This window comes from Malaya genurostris, chromosome 3, assembly GCF_030247185.1.
Source record: "Malaya genurostris strain Urasoe2022 chromosome 3, Malgen_1.1, whole genome shotgun sequence".
NCBI lineage: Eukaryota > Metazoa > Arthropoda > Insecta > Diptera > Culicidae > Malaya > Malaya genurostris.
The window spans coordinates 28,606,307-28,622,016 of record NC_080572.1 but is presented as its reverse complement, the minus strand read 5'-3'; the positions used below and the strand labels follow the sequence as shown (position 1 = coordinate 28,622,016).

Genomic DNA, 15,710 nt, shown 5'->3' with positions numbered 1-15,710 from the left:
ATGATATTACAATTTAATTGTTATAGATAAAAATATCAAATTTCGTCGCTGAATTTTCTTGTGAGCGCGGTAAGGACTTAAGAAGATATGAAGAATGAATGATTTTTGAACCTATTATTCTATAACGATAACCTATTGGAGTAACATCTTTTTATTGTAACAAATCCATTTTATTAGTGAATACAGATTTTTATGCGAAGCAATACAGATTTCTATGAAAATATCTGGCATCTCTGCATTCAACATATAATGTCAAATGTACACACAGAGAAAAATATTGTAAATGTAACTAAATCTGGGTTTCACGTAACGATTTATATTGTTGAAATAGTGACAAAAGAAAAATTGGTTTAATATAGCAAATATTGTTGCTTGAAATAATAAATCTAGGTATTTGATTTTGCTCAGTGGATTAGTTTGTTTCTATAAATATTTTGTTAATACCAATAAATATTTTAATTGTGCGTTCCTGTCAATTTCTTGACAAACAATTTCATAGTAAATTCAACTTGCAAAATCAGTTTAAAATGAACTAATTTTGGATAAAGGTAATCTTTATAGTGTTTTGAATTTATAAACTTGGCAGTTGAAATAAATGATTAGATATCAACTTGAAATGATCAGTATTTCAACTTACGCTTTTGTTTATAAAAATTATTCATTTTGTTTTGTTTTTGCGAGTAGAATGATTTCTTTCGAAATAATTTGAAGGCTTGTTTTTGGTACATTTTTCTTCAGTTTATATATTTGTAAGGAATTTCAATTACATTTATATTCCATACATTTATAATATTTATCTACGTACCACAATCAATCCAATATAACTTTTTATAGTATTCAATGATTCGGTACCCTTTCCCGGTGCTCTTCCGGTGAAGATAGAGATAACCTGCATCAAATATATGTTGTTAAGAAAGTTTCTAATATTGTTTCTAATAAAGTTGTTTTTGCAGTTTCTAATATTATTAACTATCAATACTTACGCTTGGATTGTTGAAATATATAAGCAGATAGAATTTTACTTTTGAAATGCGTAAAAAACTTTTCTGTTCATTCACCATTTAAAAAATTGCTCTGGTTTATAAGAAATAGGACTGATACGGTTCTTTTGAACAATAAACTTTGTTGTATCATTACACATATAAGACAACAAATAAAACGAATAAATTTTGGTCTTAACATAAAGATAAAGCAGAATTGAATCAACATAGATTTTGCGAATAAAATCAACTCTGCTTTTGTTAATACGCAATACATTGATGAATTATTTCAACAATAAAATCAGCTGGAACAATTATTTTTTTCCTTTGGTAAGACCAAAATATTTATTCACATTGAACAGAGATCTTTGTTGATGTTGAAGGGAGAAAATGGTTTAAAACAATCATATTCTAGCTTGAAATCAACATGAATCAGATTTAAAAATCTACTATCCGATTTGTTATTTTAAACAAGCTCCATTTCTCTGCGTGTAGTGCAGTCCCGCATAGCGTTTTGGCTACCTGGGCAGCCATGGCCACCAAATGGCTACCAAAATTGATTCAGTGACGGTTGTCAAATCCGTTTTCATTTTCTCACCTTCGCTGAAAATGTCAAAGATTTCAATGTGAAAAAATCCTGGTGTATACGGTTGTATCGTTTGAGTTGTATATCTGGCAGCGGTGAGGCAATCGGTCACCAGAATGTCTGCCAGCCATATTTTTCCAGCAGGCAGCATTTAGTCAGCCATCTGGCAGCCATGAATATGCGGGCATGCGCGCCAAAATAGCAACACCCCGCATATGCATGGCTGCCAGATGGCTGACTAAATGCTGCCAGCTGGAAAAATATTGCTGGCAGACATTCTGGTGCCCGACTGCCTCACCGCTGCCAGATATACAACTCAAACGATACAACCGTATACACCTAAGACAAGACCTGACATCTGGGGGGGCTGCTTTTGTTCCAAAATGGACCAGTTTCTGATTGGCTGAATTTGATGTTGCCACCTGCACATTGTGAAAACGAAAAACTTTTGCAGGGTACGCGAGCAATGATACCAAGTATAAAGAAAATCAGAAAACAAATTTATTAAAATGTGTAATTTTAGCTCACCAATGAAAATGAAAATTTTCAGGACTGTGTAATTAAAATAGGCATCAAGCCGTTTTTCTTTTTAGTAAATTAAAGTGTAACCAACAAAGATTTGTTAAATTAGTGTAAACTCGAATGTGTGTTTAGTTATACGAGAAGAATGAACTGTTGTGTTCCACACTGTGATCGCATTAAGCATTTCTATCCAAACCTGATTTTTTCCGGTTTCCAAGGATCCGGTAATACGTCAACAATAGATTCGATTTTTCGTTCATCATGAGATATTTCGTGTTTTGTCATCAAAGCTCAATTAATTGTTTTTAAGCATTAATATATAATAAAGAAATGCATTCATTAAAACATGTTTTATGTTTATTTCAAATCATAAACCTAAAGTCTTAAAATTTAAATGTAATATTTTTTTCCTAGCATAGTTATTAAAAAAATCTGTAAATATGGCTACACTGTAGCCGATACGTTGGTATTTATTCTACAGGGCGAAAATGACGAGAAGGATGATTCGGAAGGAAGAATAAGAAGCCAGTTGTCAGGTTTTGTCTTAGGTATACACCAGGATTTTTTCACATTGAAATCTTTGACATTTTCAACGAAGGTGAGAAGATGAAAACGTTCGGCTAACTTAGATACAGGCGACTTTGTTTTGTCAAATTGGATTTGACAACCGTCACTGAATCAATTTTGGTAGCCGTTCGGTGACCATGGCTGCCCAGGTAGCCAAAACCAAAGACATCATATTAACAAGATATCCAGCTCTCACATTTCCCGAACAAATCATGGACAACATCCTTTTTTGCGAGCATGTCGCCCCCAGAAGAGTCCGCATCGAATCTTATACATAGAAGTAGGGGAGAAAAATGTCAAATTCGTGCGACTCAAAATAGCAGGGTTGCGCACCCATGATATGTTGAATGTGATGCCGTGCGATGGCGTTGCTGAGCTGAAGATTGACTTCGCTCCAAGCTGACAGGGTCTGCCAAAACGCTATGCGAGTGAATTTGACATTTCTTTTCCCTACACTCAAATAAAAATTCACGTTCGATTCATTTTAAAAATCATGTAGAATGGTTTCAAATGTCAAATTGAATATTTAAGTGACGAAAATGAATGTTATACGAACATCCCCTAAAATGAATATAATCATCACATAAGGTTTACGTGAATTGACCAAACGTCAAACAATCTACGTGAATTTCCAGTGTGAAAAACTCCATTTTGAAAATGGCGAGCAGTGGCCCTCGAAGTGTAAGTAGTGTAAATATTTGCGTGAAAAGTTATTTAATTACAATTTTTTACTCCATCGACCGGACCATTCCAGTATGAAAGTTTCCATGTGTTCAACTGGACCGAGTGCCTGCGTGAGTCCGGAAGTTTACCCGCTCCTGCCGAATGCTTCAAACAGGCCGTCGGTATGAAACTAGAGACACTGGAACCATGTAATGCGACTTCAACTTGTGGGAGTTCTTGGATCTCTACTTCGGCTTCGGTTGGATGGCAGTGACAACATAAACGATTTCTGGAGGCTTGTCGATTTGAGATACCACGACGTTATTAGTTGCTTTTTAAGCCATTGGAATTATATGACAATTTTCTGAAATAAATTTTTATATTTCATGGCATTTTTCATTTCAAAATCTGGAATCTTCCTTTCGACTTCAACCAATATGTAAAATAGTAATTTTCTGGTATCTAAATTTGATATGAACTGATAGATAAATGTGATATGAACAGTACATTACATTTTACCTATGATACACGTAACTTTTACTGGATTATGCATTAAACAGCTTTTAATTACCAGTCCATTAAAACCTACGTGAAAAGTAGGGTGGATAATATTCACATAACTTTTCACGTAACTATAATATGATTATTATTTTGAGTGTATTTCTATGTGCGAGATTCGATGCGGACTCGCCTGAGGGCGCCATGCTCGCAAAAAAGGATGTTGCCAATTATTTGTTCGGGAAATGTGAGAGCTTGATGTCTTGTAGATATGATATCTTTGTTTACATTGAATTGACAGGTCGTTTGCTCTTTTTTTTGGAACAGGGATGCCAGGTTCACAGATTAATCTGCGTTTCACAGATGTTCAATTTTCTGCACAGATTTTAAAAATGACACAGATTTTCACAGATTTTTGAAAATGATCGCAGATTTTAACAGATTCTGGAATAAATCACAGATTTTCACAGATTTTTGAAATCGAGCATAGTTTAGCACCAAAAAATACAGAGCGTGTTGGTAGTGAGACCTTTTTTTGCTCACCAAATTGATTTCCGATCTGCTATTATGGTACGGGAAACGGGCACAGGTTTTCACAGACAGGTTTTTTTTCTTGAAAACAGATTCTAGAAAAAATGGCCTGGCATCCCTGGTTTGGAACTGGTAGCTGTCATTCCGAACGAACAGCTGTCGTCACTCTAGTATTATTATATTGGAAAATTTCAAAAAGTAAAAATGAATATTTTTGGCAATATTTTACGTTGTTCTATACGTAATAGATTGATAATTACTGGCTCATTCCAATCTTGTTTGCCGACGATAAGTACACCAGTAGCGGCAGTGAGTTTTATACATCATTCTGTTCACACAGCTAAAACTCATTCTGGATCGAGTGATTCGGGCCAGAGTACAGATAGTGTAAAGCCCAAGTCTTCATCGAAAATTACGCTGGTTGGAACCGATGAAACCGTCACCATCGTGAGTATAGATGAGGCACAGAAAATTTCTAAACGACGTGATTTAAAACTGGTAAAGATTATCGATTTGGACATTAAGACACATCGTCCGGTTTATAAGTACTATACCATATGTCAATTTAGATAAAACCTGCAAAGTATATTATTTTCAGACTCATGACTAGCGCGGAATTTCTCACAGAAGATTTAAAGCGTCGACAAAAGAAAAATATGAACAGAGAAGAAAAGAGCATAAAAGGCAATAAGCTGTTATCAATTAGTGCTCGAATTACCAATCATGATTTGAATTCGAAATGTCAGAATGTTATGAAATGGTTGAAAAAGAATTACGAGGTTCGGGTCGTCGTTTCCGGAGATGGTGACAAGACCAAACAGGAAGCAGTTGCTGCTCGGTTTGAAGAAACTATTAAGGGCATTGGGAAAATAGTACAGCAACGTTTCAGCGAAAACAACTTGAGATTCACTATTTTGCCCATTACAAGTAGTAGTGACCAGGAAATTACCAAATCAAATAAGAAAGATTTATATGAAGCAAATCAGAAAAGTTGTATTTCAGACACACATTCAATTCGAACGTTTCATACTTATGCGCGACTGCTTGCGTGACAATCAAAGCCGGAGCACGAGAATCTTCAAATGAGCAATTATCAAAAAGCTAAACCAGTTGTTTTCATTGGATTGTTGCTGATGGTGAAGTACGCGCTATGGACATATATATTAAGAGATTTTTCTTCTAGATAATCATATATTACCTCACGTTTTTTGTGTTTGTATGGTTTACGAGGTTGAAAGTATGCTGCGCATTTAAATTGGAGTGCGGAAAGAAGTTTGCTTGTGTATTATGACAATAAAAAAAGATCAAACTACTAGACTTTCAAATCAAAGCGGGCAATGTATCTGTCACTATGCATTAACTAAGCCATTTTTTCATTAGAACGACAAAGTGATGTTGAAGATTTTTGAATACATGATTTGGTTATTACCATGAGGATATCATTTGCTTCCGCAATTCTGAGATTTTTGTGTAGGGAAAATTCTAAACCTACTTGTATTGTGTAATGGGGAAAAGGAACTTATATACTAACTTACTAACTAATACAGAGAACGAATCGATTCAATTGAAGATTGCATCGATTTTTGTCGGAATTTGCTTATAATATTATGTGACATTACTTCTAATGGTTCTATATTTGTGAGTCTGTGTAACTTATTTGTACTAAACCATGAAGGACGCTTCAAAATCATTTTCAGAATTTTATTCTGAATCTTTTGAAGCGTTTTGTTCCTGGTGGAACAACAGCTTGACCAAATTGGTACTGCATAAAGCATGGCTGCTCTGAAAATTTGCTTATAAATTAATTTAGACAGAGCTTAGAATTTCTGTTTATAAGAGAATATAAACATTTAATATATTTATTACACTTTGCCTGGATTCTTTCAATGTGATCCTTGAAAGTGAGTTTTTGTCATACGTTAAACCTAAGTATTTAGCTCGATCAGACCATGTCAATTCCAAGCCAAGAAAAGAAGCTCTTGGCTTATGAGGAAAGATAATTAATTGCTTTTTTGCTGCATTTGGTTTAAATTTCCATTTTGACAGATAATCACTTAAGACATTTAATTTTTTTTGTAGGCGACTGCAGATCACTCTTAGATTTCTACCTCTGGCTAACAGCCTTGTGTCGTCACAGAATAGCGATTTCTGACAACCAGATTTGGTATATACCAGATATTTCTGACCGGGTAGATTTGGAAGATCAGAAGTGAAAATAATATACAAGATTGGAGCTACGCTCGAACCCTGCGGAACACCTGCTCGTACGGGTAGCAATTCAGATTTACAATTCTGATAGTTAACCTGAAGAGTACGATCAGTTGAATAATTTTGAATCATTTTGATCAAATAAATAGGAAACTGGACATTTTTGCTATTAAACCTTTGTGCCAAACACTGTCGAATGCTTTTTCTATGTCTAGAAGAGCAACTCCAGTGGATAACCCAGAAGATTTATTTGCTTTTATCATGTTCGTTACTCTTACAACTTGATGAGTAGTTGAATGTTCATGACGAAATCCAAACTGCTCTGGTAAAAAAAAATTGTATTCTCATTTATATGAGACACCATTCTCAACAAGATAATTTTTTCAAAAAGATTACTGATAGAAGATAGTAATTGGTCGATAACTTGACGTTTCTGCTGGGTTTTTATCAGGTTTGAGGATAGGAATTACTTGAGCGTTTTTCCATCTTTTTGGGAAGTAAGCTAATGAAATACACTCGTTGAAAATTTTAACCAAGAGTCTCAAGGCAACATCGGAAAGATTTTTAATAAAAATATTAAAGATTCCATCATTACCAGGAGCCTTCATGTTCTTAAGTTTCCTTATAATTGACTTAATTTCATCAAAATTCGTCTCAATAATGTCATCTTGTAATAACACTTGGGTTGAAATATGATCATATTTCAGTGAGACTTCATTTTCAATAGGACTCACAACGTTCAGATTAAAATTGTGGACACTCTCGAACTGCTGAGCAAGTTTTTGAGCTTTTTCGCCATTTGTAAGAAGTATTTGATTTCCTTCCTTGAGAGCAGGAATTGGTTTCTGAGGTTTCTTAAGAACCTTAGAAAGTTTCCAGAAAGGTTTAGAATATGGTTTAATTTGTTCAACTTCTTTAGCAAAATTTTCCTTTCGCAGAAGAGTAAATCTAGGTTTAATTTCTTTTTTTAAATCCTTAACTATGTTTTTCATAGCAGGATCACGAGAACGTTGATATTGTCGTTGACGAACATTCTTCAACCGAATGAGCAGATGAAGATGGTCATCGATGATAGGAGCTTTGGGAACTGAAAGATTTCTAGCTTCGATAATGTAATGATTCAAATTATCAATTGCTGTGTCGATATCCGCAGAATTTTCAAAAATAGTTTCATGATCCACATGATTTTCACTGTGAGATCTGTAATCCAACCAATTAGCTCTATGATAGTTGAATATGGAACTAATTGGATTAATTATAGCTTCGTTGGAAAGTCTGAATGTTACAGAAAGATGATCTGAGTCAAAGTCAGCATGTGTAATCGGTTCACTACAAATGTGACTTTGATCTGTTAGAACCAGATCAATTGTAGAGGGTTTTTTCACGGAAGAGAAACAAGTCGGATTACTGGGATGAAGAACTGTGAAGTAACATTTCCGTTTTGGAAATGGCTCCGAAACGCAAGCAAGAGGCAAGACCTCCTCGTCAGCGGCACGACAACCAGCTCAGTTGATTATGAAGTATTTCACCATTACTGTTATTTTGCCTACAATTCCACTGGACTTGCTTAGCATTTAAGTCCCCTATTGCGAAAAATTTCGGTCGATATCTTGTGAGTTTTTGCAAATCGCCTTTAAAGAAATTTAATTGTTCGCCGGTGCATTGGAATGGCAAATATGCTTCAGCGATGAAATAAATTCCATGAATGGTTTTAACTTCGATTCCCAAGCTTTCAATAACTTTAGTATTGAAAGAAGGTAAAATTCGATGTTTAATTTGCCGTTGGACAAAAATGGCAACTCCAACACCCATTCCAGTAAATCGATGAACCACATAATGTGGATTGCTTTTCAATTTGACATTTGGTTTAAGAAAAGTTTCTGTCACAATGGCAATATGAATTTAGTGAACTTTGAGAAAATTATAAAATTCATCTTCACTCGATTTTAAAGATCGAGCATTCCAATTTAAAATATTCAAATAATTATTTAACATCACTGTTAAATTTTAAATACATTATAATATTTGCATATTGCCATCCGATTTGAAATGCTTCAAAAAGTGATGAAGTCGAATTCATTCGGATGATCATTTGAAAAAAGATCATTTTATTTTCCGTTATATCGCCTAAATCGACTTCGTTTAAAGAAGCGAATGGCATTGAAGGAATATTGGTAGGTAGACTGCCATTAGAACTGCTATTAGAAGATGATGATTTGGCCGATCTACCTATTAATTGTTGTATTCTAAAAGTGATTAGAAATGAATTACAGTGCTATAATTCTAAGAACGTACTTCGACGAAACATTTACTGCTCGATTGTCAATAAAATCTACTACCAACATTGTAAATAAATCTATTTGTAAATATATACCATCTGAATAAACGATTTGAGCTCTCTTGTAGTCCAGCTCTCTAGCGTACAGCACGTATATCATTATAGATTAAAGTTAAAACATAACATTAATAAATCGTTAGAAGAATTAAGTGGTAGATTTCTACCTATTACACTAGCGTAACTGTCATTAGAAGAAGATGATGACGAGGTCGATCTACCTGTCAATAAATTGTTTTCGTTACAAGACGAATTGGAAGGCGTACCTGTTTTTTGTTTTAAATTCGAAGAAATAAGTGCCTTAGAAGAATTAGGCGTGGCATAAAGTCACAATGTTATTAACGAACTGTGATAAAATCGAATACAACATCTTTGCTTCGTCTCTAAGAAGCAATGAGGCAGCAAAAATAGTTCGAAAATTGTTCAGTACTCAAACTGAAGTCAATCCATCGAACAGGGAGAGAAGATGTCGCTAGTCGTTTTCGTATATGAGATAACTATTGGAGCTGAGATGAATGGGGATACCATTATCCCACACTGAGCTAAATTTTCTTTTTCACATTATATGATATTCTAATGATTTTGCACTATTAGCATTTCCAATAATAGTTACAAGATGTGTTCAACATCATGTCAAATATATGATATAATCTTATGAAACATAAAACTCTTCTTAACGTTATTTTTACAGGATTTCCATATAACGAATGAAATTTCCAGTCTGAGTCAAATTTATTGGCGCGTCTTAGAACCATTACTACACTCAGGCAAAAAATATATGGAATTTCATAATGATTTCGTATGATTTTTAGCCACAAGAATATCGTAAGCGAATCATAAGATCGCCTTATGAAATCCCGAAAACAGGAATTCCAATAAAACGCCTTATGAAATTTATACGAAATTTTTAGGAACATTGTGCGAAAATTCTATGATAAACATAACTTCTCTCATATATTGTGAAGTTCATAAGTTGTTCGTATGAAAACTATAATAGTGATAGATAAGATGTACATTGCAGAGGTATATTTTTCATATTTATCTTATGAAATTTCGATTTTGGTGATTTTTGATGCATCATAAGATTTGCCTTATGATTTTCACTACTCAATTTGCCTGAGTGTAGATATCCGTACAACATACATTGAAACAATTTATGAAGCGCATATTATATTCACTTCTCACTTCATGGTCCGTGAACGCATACCCTTGAACGAAGTTGGATGAGCTGTCTTGTCAGCAATTTAAAATTACATTGAGATGCGGAACCTCCTGAAGAAATGGTCTGGAGCAGTTGATGAATATCGAGGACACAACTATTCACGACTTTCATTGGATTTCCATATAAATTATATGGGATATTTTCATAACTTTCATTATGATAACGTCCATTTAGATTTGACGTACACATTAAATAAAGATTATAAGTTTCCATATAATTTCTATGAATTATATTCTGCATATGATCCATATGACAAATCTAATGAATATAAATAAGATTTTCATTTCAGTGCATTAAAGAAAAATAACAATAATACTCTCCCTAGGCTTTGGATGATGAACTACAGGGCGCTTGGCGGTTGGGGGTGGGAGTCAATTTATACTTCGTGTATTGACAAAGTCGGACCATACCGAGATCGATCGTTCGCTTATAAATGTAAAAAAGATGAAAATTATTATGTTATCTGGATCGATCACGGAGTGGACAGGACTAATACTGCTTGAAATTAACAATAGGTCATCAGGTGGTTTCGAACATTCTTATGCCTGGAATTGGTCACCAATTTGATTTATCTTGATCCAGTTGGGATTAATGTTGATATATAACATTGGTCCTGAACTGGTGAATTTAATTCAAAAAAGAGGACTATTGTTATCAGGAATAAGAGTAAATTGACCTCTTATGAACCGTCGAGGAGTTTTCAAATCTTTCCGATCCTGTTCGGTATCGGTACTAATGTTCACAAATTGCAATGACGGCGAAACTGATTGATCAGTTCACTTTCAAACTGAAAGTGCGAGATGTGTGTTTCTGGAAGAGAACGGTTCACGTGGACCATTTCATACAATCACACCTAGTATTTCTTCACGAAATACATGTAGTTCTTGTTCCCTGGATGCGTGCTCAACACTAGAGAGACCAAGACCTAAAGTGCTCAAAAGCAGCCAAAATGATTAGATTCTCTCTTTAAAAAAACTGACAGAATAACTGAAAGCTATTGCAGTGTGCCTTAGTGGATATATCGTTAAAACCTGTTTTATTCCACCTAGTGGTGTAATGATGCCTTTCTCATGTACATATGATATTGTGGTACTCTATTCAAAAAAATTCTCTTCGAGTTTTGAAAGAAACCAAGAGTTTGTTTATGCATAACATACAGAATAAAACAGTGCTTTGATTGCGTAAGCCATCCTTAGGAAAACGAAATGGGTTCACTATTATATGCACTTTCCGGAATCCGGAACCGGATACCGGAAACCAGGATAGCCGAAAACAGTTTGTTTAGTTGCCTTCTGATAATGACTATCGATTTGTGTAGTTTTGAGACCAGTTTAGAAAATTTTTTACGTGTTTTGTTTCGCCGGTTTAAGTGACGGTGTACAATATTGAACACACTTTACCCTATAATCCCGAAACCGGAAGTCGGATCCGGATGAAATTCAGGCATTCCGTATAAGACCGGAAGACCTTTCATTTGAATCTAAGTTTGTGGAAATCGGTCAAACCATCGCTGAGAAAAGTGAGTGAGATCCATTTTGGTATATATGACCACTATTTCCGGTACTTCCGGAACTGGATACCGGGAACCAGGATAGCCGGAATCGCTTTGTTTAGTTGCCTACTAATAATGACTATCGATTTGTGTAGTTTTGAGTCCAGTTTAGAAATATTTTTACTTCTTTTGTTTCGCCGGTTTAAGTGACGGTGTACAATATTGAACACACTTTACCCTATAATTCTGGAACCGGAAGTCGGATCCGGATGACATTCAGGAATTCCGTATGGGACCACGAGACGTTTCAGTTGAATCCTAGTTTGTCAAAATCGGTTCAGCCATCTCCGAGAAAACCTAGTGAGATTATTTGACACATACACACACAGCAATTTTAAGCAATCCTTCCATTGTGTACATATTGTGACTTTCCTGGGCAATATAGTGTTAAATGCGCATCTTTGCATTATATAATTTTGCAAGCTCACTAACACCTGATTTTATTTTATTTTATTTTATTTTCTTAACGAAAAACGAGCCTGTTGAAATAAAGGATTATCATCGAAGATTTAAGACCAAGGAAAAAGACCCTAGAATGTCCCAAGAAAATGAAGAAAAATAGGTTTTTTATGTAATTACCTAACTTTTTGTAAGTTATGTTATGATAAAAGAATGCACTACTATTTTTACTATCAATTTTATTATTTTTATTGTTATTATTATTATTATTATTATTATTATTATTATTATTATTATTATTATTATTATTATTATTATTATTATTATTATTATTATTATTATTATTATTATTATTTTTATTATTATTATTATTATTATTATTATTATTATTCCTTTATTCTTGATAATCTATCAGCTTGAGATATTAACAGGTTTCTCCGGCATAGTAAAAAACAATGCAATGGGGGAAAAGGAAAAGTTACGTAACGTTGACAAAGATAGAAACAATTAGAGTAGATTAGAATGGATAGTGTTAGTAGACCAAACTTATCTACACCTATTTAGGAACTTTAACGTAATAATTGTAAGTACCGCTTTAGACATAAAAGACTATATAGGAAAGCAGGGCCAAGACCGAAGCGGATACAATGCGAAATTTTCCAAAGTTTCATCGACGAGGCCATTTAAGACACGGAAGCAGTTGGTAGGATGACAAAATACCAATACGATACAGACGCACGACTCAATGATTGACTGGTTACAGGGTGAAGCACACACTTCCTGCCCAAGTGACAAACTCTCTGGCGAACTTGCAATAGAAGATATTCGTATCTTTCGTTGCAAATTGATGACCGGAAAGGAATCTGTCGCTTGGGTTACATGCTGGAGGGAACCTATCAATTATAGGTCGGTTTCCTCCTTCGTTACTAGTGTTCATTTGGGACCATAGCCTAGTTCGTCTGGTATGGAAAGTGCGGAGCGTTGTAACCACCCCTCTCGACCAGAGTAGCCCATAAAGGAAAAATTAAAGAAAAATAACAAAAATACTCTCAATTAAAGTGATTCTGTAAACAGTCCGACTGGAGCATAACATGTCAACTTTATAAAATATATAATGACATATAAAAAATCCTGAAAATACAGATAATCAATATTAGTAATGCCAAAACTTCTCGATAATCTAATACTTCTTCGAGTGATCTTGAACAAAGCTCGATGATCTAGTTCGAATCGAGAACCATAATACGAGACATGATCGGTTCGATAAATGTTTGATCGAATTGAAATGCATAAAGGCAGACCTAGACTATGATTGCAAGTGATCAATACCACGTTAGGCTTTTCGAGAGGACCGTGCTGTGAACAGTCTATGGCTTCATCGCCCACGGAAGACCGCTCCAGTCGAAAACCACACACGGACCGAAGGATGCGGCCAGCATAGATATTTACCAACGCCATCTGGAAGACTCATGCAATATTAAATTCATCGACCACTGCTGATCGCCAGCTGAAAATTGGATTTTCGAGAACCCGAGATGACATAGTCTAATGATACTATTCTAGTTTTAAGTTAGTCGTTAATTAAGATTAGAAAATACCCTTGGCATCTTAGAGCTTAAGCAGCGTGCCGAAAAATTTTAATACATTATTGAATAAAAAAATAGTCTATGGTAAATTATACTTGATATTACGTTATGGATGTCAAGGTCAAGTATTTGAACGGCGAAGCTTCGTATACTGTATGGAACCGATATGAAAGAAAACAGGCTGGGAGCGTTGGGTTTTAATTGTTGGTTGAAATAAGCTGTGGTCTACATACACATTAAAAAAATCAATTAACCAAGTACTGCCATCAATGAACTATGTTTCAACGTACTGCTCTAATAATAATAATGTTTTGTCCTTCCAGTTAATGTTCTTGAGGGCGAGCAGCGATTTCCTAAAAGTGTACATCGTACAATTATTATCCGAGAACAGAAAAAATACTGTTTGATTTACCAAGTCTTTTGTTTGACATAAATCTCCAAGTTAGGTTTTGGGAATCCGTTAAAGTTGGTTGCAAACGTCATACCGTAGGCACCTACATTTTTGAACTGTACATACTCACCAATTTGGTGCTCCGGAAAATTCACATTTTCGCAAATGATATCTGTCGCATCACATGTCGGACCCCAAATAGTTGTAGGCAATAAGACTCTATCTCGTTTTGAGTTTGTGATTACAGGCCACGCTCTTTCTAAGTCGTTAATTGCACGTAGACTAACCCAGTCGAACAGTGTCCCGTAGACTCCATCGTTGAGATAATACATCACGTGATGAGCTCTAGAATTGTTACTAGGATCACGGACAATTTTCTTTCCCTGAATCACCGTGAATAATTGCACAGCCGAACCGACATAATATCTTCCCGGTTCGGCAATTATTTGGATGTCAGTGAAATTGAGAAAAAACTCGTCTAGTGCTCGGTTTATTGCTGTTGCAAATTCATCGATTGGTTTCTCTGCGTCTCCGGGATATCCTCCACCCAGATCTAACAAAGAAAATTTGTAACCAATCGATAACGCATGCTCGAATAATACTTTCGCGGCACCAATTGCATGATAGAAACTATTCGCATCCAAACTTCCGCATCCTACGTGGAAACTGATACCCACAACATTAAGGTTCAGTTTTTTCGCTTTTTCAAGCAACCAAGGACCTTCCACTTTGGTATCACAACCAAATTTCTTTCCCAGAGGAACTAACGCTTTGTTCGAATCGTGCCGAATCCGTAATACCAAATGAGATTCTGGGTAGAATTGCGCAATTTTCACCAATTCAAGTTCGTTGTCGAATGTCATTGTAGTAATATGTTTAGCTTTTGCGTACTTTAGAGATTCCATCGATTTAATCGGATGAGCGTATATGATCCTATGTTGTTCTACGCCTAGCTCCAATACCTTATCGATTTCTCCCTTGGAAGCACAATCGAATCCCGTTCCTAGTAGAGCAAGTGTCTGTAGTATGGCCTTATCATCGTTACATTTGACCGCGTAGTACGGTTTAACTCGAGGTAATTTTTGAAGCCAGTTCAGATGTTTCCGTACGATGTCATCCAGATCCACAATATGGAAAGGATTTTCACGTGGCGGTGAACGCACTATTTCGTCTATGACCATCGTTACACTCGAGTTATCATCTAATAGGATAAAGTCGTTATCTGATGAATTCACGTTAGTTTCACTCATAGTCGCTTACTGGATTGATGTGAACTTGATTGCTGTTGCGCAGGCGTTGAATACGTTCAGTGTACTGATCAGATGAGTTTTTTTATACTTCGGTTTTAGCTGTGCTCCATTATCAGTAATAAATTTCAGAAATAAAACATCAACGTCTGATTGCTGAGTTATTCTATTATTTTCGTGGTACGATTGGGGTCGGCTCGGTGTATATGATGGTTAATACTGTGGTAAGTATGAACATTTGTGACAATGGAAAACAATTTTTTTTTGATAGTCGCTTCTGTTCTTTGCCTTTTTGGTCTGTCTGCTCGGCCTAGTTTATCGTTAGGTTGCCGATGGCACTTTTAACAAGTTGCCCTGGACAGTCGTACTAAATTAAGTTTTATTGCTTAGTATAAAGATTTCTGATATTAGCACCACAGTAGC

At 35.2% G+C, this 15,710-nt stretch overlaps 2 protein-coding genes and 1 long non-coding RNA gene across 3 annotated transcripts; 2 read left to right on the top strand and 1 right to left on the bottom strand.

Moving 5' to 3' along the window:
• The first annotated feature begins 2,597 nt into the window (after positions 1–2,597).
• LOC131435449 (uncharacterized) lies at positions 2,598–3,687 on the top strand. Its single transcript, XR_009230496.1, has 3 exons — positions 2,598–2,686; positions 3,244–3,336; positions 3,410–3,687. It is a non-coding gene; the product is annotated as an uncharacterized LOC131435449 (long non-coding RNA).
• An 804-nt stretch (positions 3,688–4,491) lies between these two features.
• LOC131435448 (translation initiation factor IF-3, mitochondrial) lies at positions 4,492–6,165 on the top strand. The gene is made up of 2 exons (XM_058603345.1): positions 4,492–4,892; positions 4,946–6,165. The coding sequence occupies exons 1-2, from the start codon at positions 4,552–4,554 to the stop codon at positions 5,397–5,399; spliced, it is 795 nt and encodes a 264-aa protein (XP_058459328.1). The 5' UTR covers positions 4,492–4,551; the 3' UTR covers positions 5,400–6,165.
• Positions 6,166–13,831: 7,666 nt separating this feature from the next.
• On the bottom strand, positions 13,832–15,414 carry LOC131435447 (ornithine decarboxylase-like). The gene is made up of 2 exons (XM_058603344.1): positions 14,062–15,414; positions 13,832–14,002 (listed from the first exon to the last, which is right to left on the bottom strand). Exons 1-2 carry the CDS (start codon positions 15,288–15,290, stop codon positions 13,924–13,926), a joined length of 1,308 nt encoding a protein of 435 aa, XP_058459327.1. The 5' UTR covers positions 15,291–15,414; the 3' UTR covers positions 13,832–13,923.
• Between the last annotated feature and the right edge of the window lie 296 nt (positions 15,415–15,710).

Bases quoted from the DNA above. Each gene is read 5' to 3' on its own strand.
- LOC131435448 (XM_058603345.1), top strand. From the start codon at position 4,552: ATGAATATTTTTGGCAATATTTTACGTTGTTCTATACGTAATAGATTG. The intron at 4,893-4,945 runs GTACTATACCAT...TATTATTTTCAG, and splicing joins ACACATCGTCCGGTTTATAA to ACTCATGACTAGCGCGGAAT.
- LOC131435447 (XM_058603344.1), bottom strand. From the start codon at position 15,290: ATGAGTGAAACTAACGTGAATTCATCAGATAACGACTTTATCCTATTA. The intron at 14,003-14,061 runs GTAAATCAAACA...GTACACTTTTAG, and splicing joins TATGTCAAACAAAAGACTTG to GAAATCGCTGCTCGCCCTCA.